Source organism: Chiloscyllium punctatum, chromosome 27 (assembly GCF_047496795.1).
Source record: "Chiloscyllium punctatum isolate Juve2018m chromosome 27, sChiPun1.3, whole genome shotgun sequence".
Taxonomy (NCBI): domain Eukaryota; kingdom Metazoa; phylum Chordata; class Chondrichthyes; order Orectolobiformes; family Hemiscylliidae; genus Chiloscyllium; species Chiloscyllium punctatum.
In genome coordinates, this window is record NC_092765.1 from 2,742,484 (window position 1) to 2,762,243 (window position 19,760).

Below are 19,760 nucleotides of genomic sequence, written 5' to 3' on the forward strand. Positions count from 1 at the left end.
ATCCTTGTAAACCTGTGTTGAACTCCCTCCAGGGCCAAAAACATCCTTTCTAAGGTGTGGTACCCATAATCTGCTCTCAGTACCCTAAATGAAGGCTAACCAGGATTTTGAATAACTGCAGCATAATGTCTATATCCCCGTGTCTCCAGCCTGTTAAATGTACAGGCCAGCATTCCATTCACTGCCCTGACTGGGTTCCATACCTGTTTGTGGCATTTTAAAGATCTGTGCACCTGAATCCACAAATCTTGTTGGACATCCAGTGTATTTAACTTTGTGCCTGATCTATCTTTTTTCAGCCTGAAATGGATAATCTTGCACTTGCGTATATTAAAATCTTTCTTCCACAGCTTTGTTCATTCATCCAATCTATCAATATCCTGTTGTAATTTTAAGCTGCTATCAACAATGGCTATAATTCTGCCCAATTGTATGTTATCAACAAATTTGGATAGATGACTTTTATTCCATTATCCAAGTTATTAATGAATATTGTGAATAACTGTGGGCCTAAAATAGATTCCCTGTGGAACATCACTAGTCACATCCTGCTCATTTGAGTTTTTTACCTATTCTTACCCATTATTCCAACTCTCTGTTTCCTCCCACTCAGCCAGTCTCCTGTCCATGTCAATAATTTATCCTCAATTCCAAAGGCTTCCACCTTTGGTTGCTCCATGTCAGGCTAACTGGTCTGGAATTCCCTGGTTTCTCTCTGTCACCCTCTTTAAAGAGCAGAGCGACATGAGCAAAGTTCCAATCCAGCAGTAGAGCTCCTGAATCCAGGGAACTTGGAAAGATTATGGTTAGAGCATCGGCAATGTGCTCTCCTACCTGCTATAACACTCGTGGGTGGAAACCATCAGGTTCTGGGGATTTGTCACTCTTCAATTCCATTAACATCCCCATTATTGATGATTTATTTCAGCTCATTTTATTTAGTCCTGTCCCTGATCCTCTGGTAATTTCTTTGGGATTTCCAGCAAGCTCTCCTCTTTTTCTGCTGTGAATGTTGAAGCAAAATAATTGTTCAATATGTCTGCCTTTTCCCCATAGTCACTAACAATATCCCCACTGTCAGCCTTCAGTGGGCCAATAGCCCTCTTAACCAACTACTTTCCCTTTATATAGCTGCAAAATCTGTAAATTCCCAACTATGAAATCTCTTCTTATTGTTCTTTATGTCCCCTGCAAGTTTCCTTCCATAGTCTTTTACCTGCTCTTATAACTCTCTTTGCGGCCCTTTGTTTGTCTTTGTACTTGTTGCATTCTCTGGGATCTGTACTATTCTTTGCATTTTTACAAGCATTTTCTGTTAATTTTATGCCGTCCCTTATCTCCTTAGATATTCATGGCTTTGTTTTTGTGAGGTGAAGCTTTTTCTTCTCATGGATACAAACTGCCCAGAACATAACTAAATGTTCCATTGCTCCGAGCAGATGATTTCATGTGGAAGCTGCCAAATTATTTAGCACCTCTTGTGGACATGGAGAAGCAAGAATGCTCTCCACAGACTCTCAAGAAAGTTCTTAGCATCCCCAGTCCTCATCACTGATCTCAGCTCAGCCCCTCCGACCTCAGCTCTGTCCCTCCGACCTCAGCCCAGTCCCTCCGACTTCAGCCCAGCCCCTTCGACCTCAGCTCTGTCCCTCCGACCTCAGCCCAGTCCCTCCGACCTCAGCCCAGCCCCTCCGACCTCAGCCCAGCCCCTCCAACCTCGGCCCAGTACCTCCGACCTCAGCCCAGTCCCTCCAACCTCAGCCCAGTCCCTCCAATCTCTGCCCAGCCTCTCTAATCTTCCCACAACCCCTCCGACTTACCCCCATGCTCTCCAACCTCCCCCCAGCCTTTAGGGGCCTCCAGCCCCCAGTCTCCCTCTGTGCTCTGATTGGGTCATCCATTGGCCTGTTGCCAGGCAGAGTGTGGCTGTGGAAGATCTTAGTGAAGATCTCATTTTAAAATAGCTTGACTTCAGATATTTATAGCATTTTGACTCATTCACTTATATTTTTGTTTATATCTAATTCTGCTCACAAAGACTTTGACAGTGGAGAATTCTATGAAATTGTAAAGAATATTTTTTCTAAAATTGCAAAATCTCTCTTCACCCTTTCTCTCATTTTCCTTTATTTTAATCATAAAATCCCTACAGTGTGGAAACAGGCCACTTGGCCTGACAAATCCACATTGACCCTCCAAAAAGTCTCCCACTCAGACCACTTCTCCATTACTTTTTTTTTAACATTTCCCCAAACTAATGCACATAACCCACACATCCCTGAACACTATGCGCAATTTAGCATGGCCCAATTCACCTAACTTGCACATCTTTGTGACTGTTGGAGCAAACCAGAGTAAACCCAGGCAGACACAGGGTGAATGTGCAAACTCCACACAGACAGTTGCCCAGGGCTGGAATCAAACGTAGGTCCCTGGCACTGTGAGGCAGCAGTACTAACCAATAAGCCACCGTGCCACATTGACCTTGCATAACCCGCACCAAACAGACAGCAGCAGTTTGAAAAGTCTGCTCATAAACACCTTCTCAAGGGCAACTAGGGATGGGCAATAAATGCTGTCCCAATGTCCACATCCCATGAAGACATTTTTTTAAAAAACATCACTATTTCTCATAACACCAATTTGATGTTATCAACACGTTGCTTTCTCAATTCTTATTTCCAGAAGATTAGATTACTTACAGTGTGGAAACAGGTCCTTCGGACCAACAAGTCCACACTGACCCTCCGAAGAGCAACCCACCCAGACCAATTCCCCTACACTTAACACTACGGGCAATTTAGCATGGCCAATTTACCTAACCTGCACATTTTTGGACTGTGGGAGGAAACCGGAGCACCCGGAGGAAACCCACGCAGACACGGGGAGAATGTGCAAACTCCACACAGACAATTGCCTGAAGTGGGAATTGAACCCAGGTCTCTGGTGCTGTGAGGCAGCAGTGCTAACCACTGTGCCACCATGCCGCCCCTAAGTTGGCTTTGTTGTCAAATAATTTTATTTTTAAAATGCAGTGACTATTATTTGACAAGAGCTATAAGAGAATCTGTGCTAAAACTGACAATGAGAAAATGGTAGGGGGAACAATAGTGGTGAATTGATGATTGCGATCTTAAAGACACAAGTGAATTAAGGTCAATCTCATGTGACAGTATTTACATTCCATTTGCCTTTGGAAATGACAGTTTATATACAACATCTGCAGTGTATAATGAACTATTAACATAGAAAATGGCTGAATTAGTAGTTATTTTTAAAATGTTTTTCGAACAGAGAACCCTAATTGGTGATGTTAATTCTATTTATAATATTAAACCACTTAGCTTTGGTGCTGGATGGAACTTCTCTCTAGCATCTGGACTGTGTACGGTTTTATGGTCCTTACTTGAGTATGAATATACTTGCTTAGGAAGGAGGGTCACAGGAGAAAGTGAGGACTGCAGATGCTGGAGATCAGAGTTGAGAAGTGTGGTGCTGGAAAAGCTCAGCAGGTCAGGCAGCATCCGAGGAGCAGGAGAATCGACGTTTCAGGCATAAGCCCTTCTTCAGGAATGAGGCTGGTGTGCCAAGCGGGCTGAGATAAAAGACCTTTTATCTTTGCACACCAGCTTCATTCCTGAAGAAGGGCTTTTGCCCGAAACGTCAATTCTCCTGCTCCTCGGAAGCTGCCTGACCTGCTGCGCTTTTCCAGCACCACACTTTTCAAGGGAGGGTCACAGGGTTGGTTCCTGGGATTAAAGGGGCTATTTTCAAAGGAAAGGTTGACAAAGTCAGAAGTCACACAACATCAGGTTCTTGTCCAACAGATTTATTTAAAATCACAAGCTTTTGGAGTGCTGCTCCTTCATCAGGTGAAATGAAGCCCTGAAAGTTTGTGATTTTAAAGAAACCTGTTTGACAATAACCTGATGTTGTGTGGCTTCTGACTGTCCACCCCAGTCCAATGCTGGAATTTCCACATCAATGAAAGGTTGAGTAGGATGAGTTTACATTACATTGATCTCTGATGAGTACTTGTGCCATTGTTAAAGTTAAATGGGACATGTGTGCACTTTGGAGACATGGTACTTACTTAATGACAGGAGCAGCAGAAAATCATGTGAGAAAACTCACTGGAGCTCACTGAGAGAAACCCTCCATGAAACTCCACAACCCTTACACTTGCTGATATTTGTTAGAACAGTCTTTCGGCTCCCAACCAACATTTGAGCAATCTGTCAATTGCTCTTCTTTTTCTGGCCAGATTTAAGAAAAAATTCTGCAGACTTTTTATATTTTTTCCAGACTTGGGAGCTAATCTGCCTGTAACTTTCCACCAAGATCCATATGTGCAAGTGACTTCCCGAACCACTGGGTAATGTGTCCCACAGGCCATGCAGCATGCACAGATCCACTGAGTGACTACTCAGCTGTTGTGTGGGTGTATATTTATTATTTTCCAAGACGGACAGTTGTACGTATTTAGAGTCAAAGAGTCTTAGAAATGTACAGCATGGAAACAGACCTTTCAGTCCAACCTATCCATGCCACCAGATATCTGAAATAAATCAAGTCCTATTTGCCAGAATTTGGCCCAAATCCCTCTAATCCCTTCCTATTCTTATACCCATCCAGATGCCTTTTAAATGCTGTAATTGTACCAGCCTCCACCATTTCCTCCAGCAGCTCATTCCATACACACACTAATCTCTGCGTGAAGAAGTTGCCCCTCAGGTCCCTCTCACCCTAAACCTATGCCCTCTAGTTCTGGACTTCCCCACCCCAGGGAAAATACCTTGTCTATTTACCCTATCCATGCCCCTCATAATTTTGTAAACCTCTATAAGGTCACCCCTCAGCCTCTGATGCTCCAGAGAAAACAGCCCCAGCCTATTCAGCCTCTCCCTATAGCTCAAAACCTCCAACCCTGGCAACATCCTTGTAAATCTTTTGTGAACCCTTTCAAGTTTCCCAATATCCTTCCTATAGCAGGGAGACAACAATTGCACACAATATTCCAAAAGTGGCTGAACAAATATTCTGTATAGTCACAACATGATCTCCCAACTCCTGTACTCAATACAATGACCAATAAAGGAAAGCATACCAAACACCTTCTTCACTATCCTATCTACCTGTGATTTCACTTTCAAGGAACTATGCACCTGCACTCCAAAATCTCTTTGTTCAGCAACACTTGCCATAGGACATAGAACATAAATCATAGACCATGACAGCACAGTACAAGCCCTTCAGCCCTCAATGTTGCACTGACCTGTGAAACCAATCTGAAGCCTATCTATCCTACACTATTCTATTTTCATCCATATGTCTATGCATATGTCTATCCAATGACCATTTAAATGCCCTTAAGGTTAGCGAGTCTACTGCTATTGCAGGCAGGCCATTCTACACACCTACTACTCTCAGAGTAAAGAACCTACCTCTGACATCTGCCCTATATCCATCACCCCTCAATTTAAAGCTATGTCCCCTTGTGCCAGTCATCGCCATCAGAGGAAAAAGGCTCTCACAGTCCACCCTATCTAACCCTCTGATCATCTTATTGTCTCAATTAAGTCACCTCTCAATTTTCCTCACTCTAACAGAAACAGCCTCAACTCCCTCAGCCTTTCTTTCTAAGACCTTCCTTCCATATCAGGCAACATCCTAGTAAATCTCTTCTGAACCCTTTCCAAAGCTTCCACATCCTTCCTATAATGGGGTGACCAGAACTGTACACAATACTCCAAGTGTGGCCTTACCAGAATGTTATACAGCTGCAGCGTGACCTCATGGTTCCGAAACTCAATCCCTCTACTAATAAAAGCTAACACACCGTATGCCTTCTTAACAACCCCATCAATCTGGGTGGTAACTTTCAGGGATCTTTGTGCGTGGACATAGACATTTCTCTGCTCATCTACACTACCAAGAATCTTACCCATTAGTCCAGTACTCTGCATTCCTGTTGTTCCTTCCAAAGTGAATCACCTCACACTTTTCCGCATTAAACTCCATTTGCAACCTCTCAGTCCAGCTCTGCAGCTTATCTATGTCCTTCTGTAACCTACAACATCCTTTGGTATTATTCACAACTCTACTGACCTTAGTGTCATCTGCAATTTTACTAACCCATCCTTCTACACCCTCATCCTGGTCATTTATAAAAAAGACAAACAGCAGTGGCCCCAAAACAGATCCTTGTGGCACACCATTAGTAACTGACCAGTGGTGCACCACCACTGGGACCTTCCCATTAAGTGTATAAGTCCTGCCCTGATTAGCCTTTCCAAAATGCAGCACCTCTCATTTGCACAGTTTAAACATTTTGTGAATAAAGTTCATATCTTTGCTTGAATAAGTTTTGATTAAACTAATTAAGGAATTTGGCTAATCTGTTTCTGAAACTGAACTATAACACTGCATAAAATGTCACCTTTTTAAATCAAACTTTGTTGTGGACGCTAGGAGGAAGTAAGAAATTGATTCACCCCTCCTAACTCCATCAGAAGACTTCTCCAAATAAAAAAATGAATGAACTGCAGATGCTGTAAATCAGAAACAAAAAACAGAAATTGCTGGGAAAGCTCAGCAGGTGTGGCAGCATCTGAGGAGAGAAATCAGCGTTAATGTGTCGGGTCTGGTGAGCCTCTCTCTGAGGACCTGAAACATTAACTCTGATTTTTCTGCACAAATGCTGCCACACCTGCTGAGCTTTTCCAGCAACTTTTGTTTTTGTAAAGCTTTTCCAGTTTCTCCCTTATTAACTGCTTTTTTTCCCCCTTTCTTATTAGTTATTTGCAAAATGGGAACCCAAAACCTAAAGAAAACAGAGGAAAAATTGGCATAACGGTAAGTTTGTTAAGTAACACATTGAGAATGTTAATACATTGTATTAATTGTTAAACTGGTTTTTGCAGAACTGCATTTACTCGTGGATAATACTGTCGTCTTCAAAGTAATTGCTAAATTAGCAACAAAATCATTGTTTTAATTCATATTCTGCTCTCTTTTAATTGGAAAGAGTTTAAAGAGTTAATAGAAAACTGTCAGTTGTGCAAGTTAAAATGCTAATCTTCTGAGATAAGGAGAAATTTCTTCACCCTAAGCGTGGTGAGCCTGTGGAATTCTCTGTTACAGAAAATGCTTGAACGTTTTCAAAACCAGGGTTTTATATATATATGTCTTAAAACTACAGGGATCAAAGGGTATGGGGAGAGAGTGGGTACAGTAGTTGGAAGATCAGCCATAATCATATTGAATTATAGTGCAGGTTTGAAGGGCTGAATAGCCTACCCCTGCTCTAGTTTTCTATGTTTCTATATTTAATAATCCCAGCGGTATTCCTTGGGCTGCCTTATGAAGGTTCTATGTTCAACCTGGTTTCTTTTGGTATCTTAGCGAGATAAAACATCTTACTTAGGATTAAATGTCTGAGATGGATTCTCACTTTCTATTTTGGTCAGTATCAAGATATTAATGAATTGGAGGAAAGATTCTTGTTGTAAATATTGGTTAGTCTAAGAATCAGAGCTGAAAATGTGTTGCTGGAAAAGCGCAGCAGGTCAGGCAGCATCCAAGGAGCAGGAGAATCGACGTTTCGGGATCAGCCCTTCTTCAGATTCCTGAAGAAAGGCTGATGCCCAAAACGTTGATTCTCCTGTTCCTTGGATGCTGCCTGACCTGCTGCGCTTTCCCAGCAACACATTTTTCAGCTCTGATCTCCAGCATCTGCAGTCCTCACTTTCTCCTCTAGTCTAATAATCAATTAGAGTTATAGAGTCATCCAGATATACAGCATGGAAATAGACCCTTTGGTCCAACTGTCCAGATATCCTAACATAATCTAGTCCCATTTACCAGCACGTGGTCCATATCCCTCTAAACCCTTCCTATTCATATACCCATCCAGATGCCTTTTGAATGTTTGTAATTGTATCAGCCTCCACCACTTCCTCTGGCAGCTCATCTATCCTATGTGTGAAAAAGTTACTTTTTAGGTCCCTTTTGATAACCTATTGTTAATATAACCTTCAGTTGTCGAATGTATCTTTAGAAAGTGAAAATCACAACTGATCTTGGAGGAACCTGTTTGGGAAAGGTCACAACACAGAAACAGATAAGTGAATAGTTTTAAGTATAGCCTTGCTGTTAATCTACAATATTGAACAGAGTGAGTTCTTTATTGATTCTATGATTCATTGAGATATGTCCCTGAAGTCATAAGTATTAAATTAGCCTGGAGCAGAGTTTTCTAGAGGACTAAGATGGTACTATTTTCTGGCTCTGTAGATTGGAAGAAGCAAAAATAGCCTTTAGTAGAGTGATATGCTCTTCTTGTCGGATGTGAGTGTTACTGAGAATTATATCTACAATAAATGTTGTTGGTTCCGAATCCTATCAGATCGACTGGATCAGTTGGAGCAACAATTAGAGGCAATAAGGAATTTACAAGAGCTAGGGGGATGATGGATGGCAGTTATAGGAAGGGAGAAAAGCCACAGATACCGTCACACAGATGGGTTAACTCCAGGAATGGTAGGGGGGGGGTAGGCAGGTAGTGCAGGGGTCTTCTGTGGCTATCCCCATTTCAAACAAGTATGCTGTTTTGGAAAATGTAGGGAGGTTGGATTCTCAGGGGAATGTAGCATGAACAGCCAAGTTTCTGGTATTGAGACAGGTTCTAAGGTAATGAGGGGTATGTCGGGTTCCAAGAGATCGGTTGTGTTAGGGGACTCTCTAGTCTGAGGTACAGACAGACGTTTCTGTGACCAGCAGCGAAAACTCAGACTGGTGTATTGCTTCCCTGGTGCCAGAATCAAGGATGTCTCAGAGAGGGTGCAGAATGTTCTCACGGGGGAGACGGACCAGCAGGAGGTCATTGTACACATTGGAACCAACGGCATAAGAAGGGAAAAGGTTGAGATTCTGAAGGGAGAATATAGAGAGTTAAGCAGGAATTTAAAAAGGAGATCCTTGAGGGAAGTGCTGAGCTGGAAGTTTAGAACTAGGGTGAGGTGGGGAAAGGGGAAATGAGGAAACTGTTGAAGTCCACATTGATGCCCTGGGATTGAAGTGTTCCGAAGCGGAAGATGAGGCGTTCTTCCTCCAGAAACTGGCTGAGTCATTCTTACTGAGTTTCCTGAAGAAGGGCTTATGCCCGAAACGTCGATTCTCCTGCTCCTTGGATGCTGCCTGACCTGCTGTGCTTTTCCAGCAACACATTTTTCAGTTACTGAGTTACATGGAAGGTTTTTTTCCATGAGGATAGTGAGCTTTCTCACATGGTTGTCCCAGACTTGCTGCATTAACTGTGGACAATGCCCCTTTGGTGACAGTGATCCAGAGCAATTGGAGACACTACTGGGACATCATGGTGGGTAAGAGGGGACTGGGAGCTCTCCAATGGGGGATTTCAGGCCTGTTGGGGCAATTAAACAAGACTTACATTCACTGATTTGAAAATGCCATCCACAGGCTTCAGTCTGCATTTCATCAGCAGATCATTCATTATCAAGAACTCACATTCAGGATGACTGTCTCAAACAATCATGATCACTGCACAGTGCAGACTAATTGCCTCCTCATTGTGTATGATAGGCAAATTTAATCAGGCAAAGGCACTTAGAAGTGGCAATCTGAGGTTTCCATTTCATGTACTCACTCTATAAGATGCATTGGAGTACAACGGCATTTACAGAGTTGAAAGTTTATTGACTGTGATGGATCACGTGTGACACCGATGTGCACTCAGTAACTTTCCTCCCTCTGCCTACTTCTGTGTCTAAGTGCAGCCTCACTTTCTGCAGCTGGAGGGTGGGCTGGGGGTGTGGTGGGGCTGTGCTTGGCCCTGTTGGCTTGGAAGACTTGCATGGTCAACTCCTGATGCCTTTGGGCCTAGGGGGACCAGGCCCAGTGAACGTCTCCAGCCCAACTGCAGGCTTACCTTCCTTGGCACAATCTCCCACAGGCTCTGGGAGGACATGACAAGGCCTCTGAGTGTTGGAGAATTTGGGTCATTTCTTCACCGTTGGGTTATAGGGATGTGTTTGTCAGATTGCCATGACTGAGTCTCATCTACGAAGAGAACTGACTGAAGTGGAAGTCTCAGAACTGGGGGAGGGAGCAGGTGAAAGTGCATTCTCTGAAGATTCAGTATCTGCCTCCTGAGCTGATTGTCTCCCATGCTAGTATCGTCTTTGCAGAGGTTCGATGGGTATTGCTGGTGCCTGGATAAGAGAAGAGAGGAAATTAGTTGCTTACAAGGTTTAACAGTTCGTGCAGATTAAGAATGAGGTTGAACCAGTGGGTAATGGGAAAGCAACACCGGGAAACCTCCAGGGTTGGTTGACTATTGAAGTCCCAGACGGTGGCCATGCTTGTCTCTGGTGAAATTGAGGATTTTCTCCTTGTCCAGAGGAGCAGCCGGGGAATGTGTGACACTCCACCACCATCTCAAACATCTGAATCCTTGTGGGACAATCTTTCTTGTCATTAAGTAGTAGGAGGGATTGAGGGTGAAGGAACTGGATGAAAGAGCACTTAATGGTGAACCAGGGGAGGTGGTGAGGTGTCCCTAATCAGTGAGTAAGAGGTGCAGTGGGCATGAAGAGTCAGTAATTAGAAAGGTTCTGGAAGAGGGGAAGAACCAATCATTGGGCATGAAGTTGGCAGTGGTGAGGGTTGGAGCCCACGAGCCTTGGTCAGTGGAATGTGCAGTGAGTATGAGTGAGTCATGGCCCTCTCAGTGAGAGTGTCAGGCAGCTGGGAGACAATGGGGACAAATGTCAGAAGCTCATTAATCCTTTGTGCACATCAAAATATCTGTTTCTGCCCATGTCACAGGCCTGACCTGGGCTGCACTCTGTACCCAGGCTCCTGTATCTGTTCAATGTGGTATCCTGTCTTGGGCAGCAGGAGAAAGGACTGCCCTCCTCATTTCCACCCCATCTACCAACTCCTGCAAAGAAATGAGTGACCTCCCTTTGCTCATTGCCACCAGCCACAGTGCACTGGGTCAGGGCCAGTTTCTGGCTTGCAGCATCTGAGGTGGGTCCCAGCAGACCAAGCACCATGAACGCCACTTGACAAAATGCTAAAAGGCGAACCAAGAAGGCAAACAGTGCGTCTCACCCTGTGTTTGTGTTCATTCATTGCATCTGGCAATTCATATTTGAAATTCGTCATGTATATAAATGATTTGGATGTGCACATAGGAGGTAAGGTTAGTAAGTTTGCAGATGACACAAAATTGGAGGTGTACTGGACAGAGAAGAGAGTTACCTCAGATTACAACAGGATATTGATCAAATGGGCCAATGGGCAGAGGAGTGGCAGATAGAGTTTAATTTTGATTAATGTGAGGTGCTGCATTTTGGAAAGGTAAATCAGGACAGGACTTATACACTTAATGGTACGGTGTTGGGGAATGTTGCTGAACAAAGAGACAAGGAGCGCAGGTTCATAGCTCCTTAAAAATGGACTTCCAAGTAGACAGGATAGTGAAGAAGGCATTTTGGTATGCTTGCCTTTATTGGTCAGTGTTGAGTATAGGAGTTAGGAGGTCATGTTGTATCTGTACGGAACATTAGTTTGGCCAGTTTTGGAATACTGCATGCAGTTCTGGTCTCCCTGCTATCGGAAGGATGTTGCGAAACTTGAAAGGGTTCAGAAAAGATTTACAAGGATGTTGCCAGGGTTGGAGGGTTTGAGCTACAGGGAGAGGCTGAATAAGCTGGGGCTGTTTTCCCTGGAGCGTCGGAGGCTGAGGGGTGACCTTATAGAGGTTTATAAAATCATGAGGGGCATGGATAGGGTAAATAGCTAAATTATTTTCCCCAGGATGAAGGAGTCCAAAACTAGAGGGGCCTAGGTTTAGGGTGAGAGGGGAAAGTTATATAAGAGACCTAAGGGGCAACTTTTTCACTCAAAGGGTGGTATGTGTATGGAATGAGCTGCCAGAGGAAGTGGTGGAGGCTGGTACAATTGCAACATTTAAGAGGCATCTGGATAGGTATATGAATAGGAAGGGTTTGGAGGGATATGGGCCAGGTGCTGGCAGGTGGGACTAGATTAGGTTGGGATATCTGGTCAGCATGGACAGGTTGGACCGAAGGGTCTGTTTCCATGCTGTACATCTCTATGACTCTAAATTACACTGTACAAAGATTTGGACTTGAATATTTAATACTTTTTTTACTCATCTCCTTTCTGCATTTTGTTTCATTGAGACACCAAACCATTTATTTTCTTAAAATTGTCTCCTTTGTTAAAATAGCAGTTACAGAAATTGCATAATTACAGACCAAATATTTCGACCATTACCTTCACACAGTAGTTCTAGGGCTACATTTTGATCAGATTTGTTTGAGAATGTTACATTGCTGATCTTACTGTAAACGTTGTAGCTGGAAAGATCACAAATATTGCTTTCATCCACCTCTACAGATTTCACTCCTTAGCCATCAATTTTATCTCAGCCTGTTCCCCTGCCTCACTACTTACTCAGGCTGAACCTGACCCTTTGCAGCTAAAACCGTCTGACCCAGATTTGAATGTTCCAATGGGATTTTGAATTTTTATTTATTTTCAATCCTCCTTCTGTTCAATCATTTCCAAACTCCTGCTCTCTGTATCCTAATTCGCACCAAGTCCCATCCGCCCAACACCTCCATCTGTACTTGCTGGACTACAGTGCTCTCTGGTCTAGCAAAGACTCAAGGTCCTCACCCTTTTGTCCAGCTCCTTGGCTTTATCCCTACCTTTCTCTGTTCCCTCCTCCAGCAATAACCCCTCGGGGAACCCCCACATTCCTCCAGTTCTGGTATCCTGACCAACTGGCTTCCTTCGCTCCACATCAGACAGCCATGTCTCCAGGCTTTGGACTGCCCTCTTTAAAGCTCCCAGCTTCTCTCTCCTTATGAGTCAGACTCTACATCTTCCAGTTCGCGTGTGCCACGGTATCACATACATTTGCCAATGCTCTTGGGCAGCACCATGGAATGCATTGCTGTAGTAAAGGCACTATATAAATGCAACAAGTTGTTGTTTTATATCATCAGCCCTCAACTCTCTAGGAAGAAAGACTGGGCAGCAACAAGAGAAGACCATTTAAACCAAGGGTCCCCTCAGTCCTGCCATTGGCTGAGCCTTGGCTGCAGGGAAGGTGTCAGTGAGTTTATTTGTATCTCAGAACTCTCTCAGGCTAACGACAGCGAGAAGTGTTCTTCAGCTGAAATATTAAAGATCAAAAGCTCCTTCTCTAACTCTATGCTCTCCTTCCCAACCCCTCCCCTACCCGGAGCATCTTGGACACAAGGAGAAAATTGGAAGGAATAAATTACTGCTCTTTTAAAAAGTCGTGAACCTGATTGTTATGATGTTAACAACAACATGTTGAGACATGTTTCCTCATGAGGTGAACCATGTCACTTTGTCGACGTCAGACTATTTTACTCAGTCAGCCATAATTAAAATAAGTCTTGCTTCAATTTCCTTCTTTCAGGAGTAACACAATTAAGCTGTGGTTTGTTGAATTGATGTATTAAGTATTCCTTTGCTGGATCCTTTAGTCAGCGTGCAGTTCTCTGTGTTTGCCGGCCTGTTATTATCTTCTCAACTCTTGTAGAGAACTCTATGGCATCGCCTCTCAGGATAATGAAATATATACCTGCAGGTTCCAGCTTGGCAGATACAACAGCCTATAACATTTCACAAGCAACTAACAATGCACACAATTATAAATGAGGAAACATTCAAGTGAGCGATCAGTGAGTATAACATTTGACTGAAAAGAATCTGAAATTTACCTTCATGGATTTAAAAGATGATCAGAAAGAAGTACACAGCCACTTCAGTAATTGTAATGAGGGCAGCCAGGTGGACCTCATAGAATAGGAGTTCCCTGATTGGGGCTGTTAATTTTGTCCCATCAGGGAGCCCTAGCTGACAGAAATAAACAGGGGTTCTGTTCACATTGAGGGAGCTGGATCAGTGCCAAGGACTCTCCATGTGTAAATAAAGGGGGACTTGGTGACACGATACCGGCCTCTGTGGAGTCATTTCAGCCATCAACAAATTTATGCTCAGCACACAAGAGTGGAATTGTTAAGAGTGCACATTAATGTGGTATCTTATCTTCAGAATGTGCTCTTGTTTAGCAATTACAATGTTATCGGAAATGGAATCATAATTTCAGAGGGAGCAGTGAGATTTACAGCTGGCCTGATCTCACCAGGAGGGACAGGTACTGAGACCACCTGAGGGCCCCAGGCCTGATTTGGCATCTCCTTTCCTGAAAGTGAGAGGCAGGTTTTTCAGGAGTGGGGGTGGGTGGAAGCTGGCCTCAAACTCTCCCTGAGCTGGTGGCTTTGTTGTGGAAAGGGCATGGGAAATTGCTGGACATTTGGGATTGGAGTGCCTTGAATAGTTTTGTTAGCAACCCCACCCCAGCACAAAGATTGCTTCTCCTCATACCCCCAGCACGCACACACCCACACATACACACAATCACACCCACACAAACACACACATACACACAATCACACCCACACAAACACACACACACACATACACACAATCACATAAACACACACAATATAACACACACCCACACACTCAGACACACACAGACCCACACACACCCACACACTCACTCACACTCACACACACACACTCACACACATACTCACACACACGCACACACACCCACACTCACCCACCTACCCAGACCCTCACACACACACGCACGCACACACACAGACACTCACACACACTCACACATACACATACACAGACACACACACCCACACCCACCACCCACCTACACATACACCCACACCCCCCCACACACACGCAGACACTCACACACACTCACACACACACATATATTCTCTCTCTCTCTCACACACATACATGCACACACAGAAAACACTCACAGAGGCACACATACACGAACGCGCGCACACACACAGACACAGACACTGACACACACACACGATCATGTACACACACACACACACACACACACACACATCCCCCCACACACAGACATCCCCCCCCACACACAAACACATCCCCCCCCCCCCCCCCACACACACACACATCCCCACACACACACAGGGTCATGTACTCACACACAATCCAGTTATTTTCATGCTGAATTTCCCTATTCTTGCAGCAGTGCATGAAGCACAATTTCTCTCCTCCTGAATGCAAATCTGTCTTTATTAATAAAAATGAAATAGATGTGATGAACATTGTCGACTGTTTTGCTCTGGTATGCAGTTTTCAAAACCATAACCTCAGCAGCGGTATATTGAAGCATTGGTGAGTATTCAGAGCAGTGATGAGGATAATTTCAGACTCTCTGGCACTGGGTTATGAAGCAATAGTCAGAACTGAATCTATTTCTATTAAAGAGAAAAAATATTGAGAAAATATATCCATATTTTCAAAATATTGGGAAGAAAGTACAATATAGATATAATCAGGTTATTTTTAACTTAGTCTGTCAGTGCTGAGCTACAGGATATATGTAGAAAATTATCAAGCCTCAGGCAAGACTTGAGGTAAGAAGAAAGGTTTTATTCCCCACAGGAAAGTGAATCTGTGAAATGGGCTGTCAGACTGAGAAATGAACAGGCTGGTGACGAGAACTTTTACAAAAAAGCTGGGTGGGCTTTAAGGAACCTAATGCCAACCCTATCACAAGAGATTAAATCTGAATTTTAAAAATGTCAAAATTATTATTAAAATTACAATCTATTTCAAATAGATTTTAATTGGATGAAGCTAATTTAAATAGTCAAACTGAACTGCATGGCATCTTCTTTCAAGTTGCGCTGACAATATATTCTAGAACTGTTGTGACAACAAATTCAATGTAAGTATTTTTATCACAGCCATCAGGTTTTGTGAGAGCAGTGTTTAAGTGAAAATCCATAGCTCATTGCTTGTTGAAGTTAGTTTGACCTTCTTACTCTCTTAACGTTGATTTGTACAAGTTGAAATTAGCCTGGGAATCACAACATTTCTGTTCTCTAAGGTCTGCTCAGTGTAACCTTCACCAATTAAAAAAGAGAAAACCTTTGGAACAATCCTGAAGCGTAGAATCCTGGAGCCTGTTCTACACATCTAAAGGCTCAGATGATTGTCCTGAAATAGGAGAAAGTGAGCACTGCAGATTTTGGAGATCAGAGTCAAAAGTTGTGGTGCGGGAAAAGCACAGCCGGTCACACAGCATCCAAGAATTGATGTTTTGAGCATAAGCCCTACCTCAGGAATGGTAGCTGAAGAGCTTATGCTTAAAACATTGACTCTCCTGCTCCTCGGATGCTGCTTGACTGGCTGTGCTTTTCCAGCACCACACTTTTTGACTCTGATTGTCCTGAAATATAAATATATAGACATTCATGAATGGTTTTGTGTGTTTCATTGTCAATCTAATCAGATGCATGCTGACAAGATGTTTGCTGGCTGTCAAGAATTTATATTTGCTTGTGTTAATCAAACCAGGGGAATTCCATGTCCATGCTAGCAGGTAATAATTGGCCCCACTTCAGGAATGTTAACTAACTGGTTCAGCTACACCATGGGTTACTGACGTCAATATAGGGGATCAACAACATGATTGACATTGAAGCCACACCCACTGGGTGCATTGTCAGATCCCAAAGAGGCTCAGCCTAGTAGCAGCTGATTTGACTTTTTCCTGTCACCAAAACCAAGAGGCCATTTTATTCAGGGCGCAGTAAGGCTACCATTCAGATATGGTAAGAGCATCGCTGAGGGCACTGATCAGGATTTTCCAATTAGTCTCCAATTTCTTTTATTCTTTCATGGGATGAGGGCATTACTGGCTGGACCAAGAATAATTGCTGTGGGTCACATGTAGGCCAGACTGGATAAAGATGGCAGTTTCCTTCCCAAAAAGGACATTAGTGAACCAGAGGGGGTTTTCTTGACAATCAACAATGGATTCAGGGTCATCATTAGACTCTTAATTCAAAGCTTCCCACTGAGATGCACGGTGGCTCAGTGGTTAGCACTGCTGCCTCACAGCACCAGGGTCCTAAGTTCGATTCTGGCCTTGGGCGACTGTCTGTATAGAGTTTGCACATTCTCCCATGTCTGTGTGGGTTTCCTTCCACAGTCCAAAGATGTGCTGGTCAGGTGAATCGGCCATGCTAAATTGCCCATAGTGTAAGGTGCATTAGTCAGAGGGAAATGGGTCTGGGAGGGTCCCTCTTCGGAGGGTTGGTGTGGACTGGTTGGGCCAAAGGGTCTGTTTCCACACTGTAGGGAATCTAAACAAACATAATTCTGAGATTTTCGAATGCTTGAAAGTAAACCTCAGCCGCTATGCCAATCCCAACATTCTCCTAAGCAACAGTGGCTCTCAGTAAAGGCTTTGGTCACTTCATGAATGATTAAGAAATTCAACATCTTGTGACATCACCACACTATCACCAATCCAAATAGAAACGCTGAGGTGGTAGTGAAAATTGCCAAAGGAATCATAACAAAATTGAGCAAATTGATAATAATGAAATGAATTAACCGTATCTTTTACCCACAGCTGTACACTGTGTATGTGTCACTCTCTGTCCCACTTCTTTTCATGTAATTCCCAAAGCCATGCTATCTGATGGGGGCTTCCTTTTCCACTTTGTTTTTCCTCTGATCTTCACAGCCTTGGCAGGGCCAGGAAAATATTGCTTGATCCTACACTTGATCTCATCAGTACCAAATGAAGCAAGGTCACCAGACTGGATCCAATTACTAAAATTGATTTTACCATTAAATTTGTTTTCAGGTGAGGGCAGTTTATTCCAACAGAGTAAATGTTTCAGCTCGATGGAAGAAATACATTCCAATACCATGTATAGTTCAGTAAGTATGACAATCTGTTTTCAATCTTTACTTGGTTACAAAAGGTTGGATCTTTCAGCATTTACCTCCCATTTCCTGCCAAAGCCCAGATGAGCATGAGAAATGTGATGAACAGTGTGGTGCCATATTCTCCTGTCTTCACACCCTCCCTAATCTCCTCTCTCTGTCTACAATTCACATCCATTCACTGTCCTCATTGTTTATAAAATTTCCCACTGAATGTGATTGAAGAATTTTGTCTATTTTGGTCCATAAAACTGGGATTCAGTACATCAGGTCCACCTTCACCCATGAATATCTCAGTGACACTGGGGATGTAAAGTATTATCAACGTGTAGTCGAAAAGGAATCTCATATTTTATTACAATCAATCACAGAGTTTATTTCTTTAAATTCTAATTTTGTTTCAAGCAGTATTCTCCCCTGGCCCCACTCCATCCTCCCAACGCTCCTTGATGTGTGAAATCTCATAGGACGTGGGGTATAAGTCTGTACCCACTGCTTTAATCCACATTCATTTGACCCTGGTTAATGAGACAGAGGAGAGCAGGCAGGTGTGAAATTCACTTTAGAACATAGAACAATACAGCGCAGGACAGGCCCTTCAGCCCTCGATTTTGCGCCGACCTCTGAACTATTCTCAGCTCGTTCCCCCATCATCATCCATGTGCTTATCCAAGGATTGTTTAAATCTCCCTCATGTAGCTGAGTTAACTACATTGGGAGGTAGGGCATTCCACGCCCTTACCACTGTCTGAGTAAGGAACCTGCCTCTGACATCTGTCTTAAATCTATCACCCCTCAATTTGTAGTTATGCCCCCTTGTACAAGCTGACATCATCATCCTAGGAAAAAGGCAGATGGAGTTTAATTCAGATAAATGCAAGGTGCTGCATTTTGGGAAAGCAAATCTTAGCAGGTCTTATACACTTAATGGTAAGGTCCTAGGGAGTGTTGCTGAACAAAGAGACCTTGGAGTGCAGGTTCATAGCTCCTTGAAAGTGGAGTTACAGGTAGATAGGATAGTGAAGAAGGTGTTTGGTATGCTTTTCTTTATTGGTCAGAGTATTGAGTACAGGAGTTGGGAGGTCATGTTGCAGCTGTACAGGACATTGGTTAGGCCACTGTTGGAATATTGCGTGCAATTCTGGTCTCCTTCCTATCGGAAAGATGTTGTGAAACTTGAAAGTGTTCAGCAAAGATTTACAAGGATGTTGCCAGGGTTGGAGGATCTGAGCTACAGGGAGAGGCTGAACAGGCTGGGGCTGTTTTCCCTGGAGTGTCAGAGGCTGAGGGGTAACCTTATAGAGGTTTACAAAATTATGAGGGGCATGGATAGGATAAATAGGCAAAGTCTTTTCCCTGGGGTCGGGGAGTCCAGAACTAGAGGGCATAGGTTTAGGGTAAGAGGGGAAAGTTATAAAAGGGACCTAAGGGGCACCTTTTCACGCAAAGGGTGGTACGTGTATGGAATGAGCTGCCAGCGGAACTGGTGGAGGCTGGTACAATTACAATATTTAAAAGCCATCTGGATGTGTATATGAATAGGAAGGGTTTGGAGGGATATGGGACAGATACTGGCAGGTGGGACTATATTGGGTTGGGATATCTGGTCGGCATGGACGGTTGGACCAAAGGGTCTGTTTCCATGCTGTACATCTCTATGACTCTATAACAATGACTTTCACTTTCTACCCTATCTAATCCTCTGATCATCTTGTATGTCTCTATCAAATCCCCTCCTAGCCTTCTTCTGTCCAATGAGCCTTCTTCTTTCCAATTATTACAAATCTATCACAACATTTCAATTCCAATCCTGCTGGATCTTGAGAAAGTTACCTTTTAAATATTGGGAACGAATACAA

General features: G+C 43.4%; 1 protein-coding gene and 1 long non-coding RNA gene across 5 annotated transcripts in view; one reads left to right on the plus strand and one right to left on the minus strand.

Annotated features, from left to right (window-relative positions):
* The window catches only part of dcdc2b (doublecortin domain containing 2B), an 81,707-nt gene that overhangs the window by 13,884 nt on the left and 48,063 nt on the right, over positions 1–19,760 (plus strand). The window contains exons 2-3 of the mRNA XM_072547915.1: positions 6,798–6,855; positions 17,819–17,895. Coding sequence (XP_072404016.1) covers positions 6,798–6,855; positions 17,819–17,895 — 135 coding nt within the window. The remainder of the gene's footprint in view (positions 1–6,797; positions 6,856–17,818; positions 17,896–19,760) is intronic.
* LOC140453357 (uncharacterized) overlaps positions 1–19,760 on the minus strand; it is a 195,719-nt gene that overhangs the window by 8,065 nt on the left and 167,894 nt on the right. For 3 of the 4 annotated variants that reach the window (XR_011952372.1, XR_011952371.1, XR_011952369.1), the window contains one exon: positions 7,703–10,232. This is a non-coding gene — a long non-coding RNA (uncharacterized lncRNA). Of the gene's footprint in view, positions 1–7,702; positions 10,233–19,760 lie in introns of those variants that run through there. The other variant, XR_011952370.1, reaches the window with a different exon arrangement.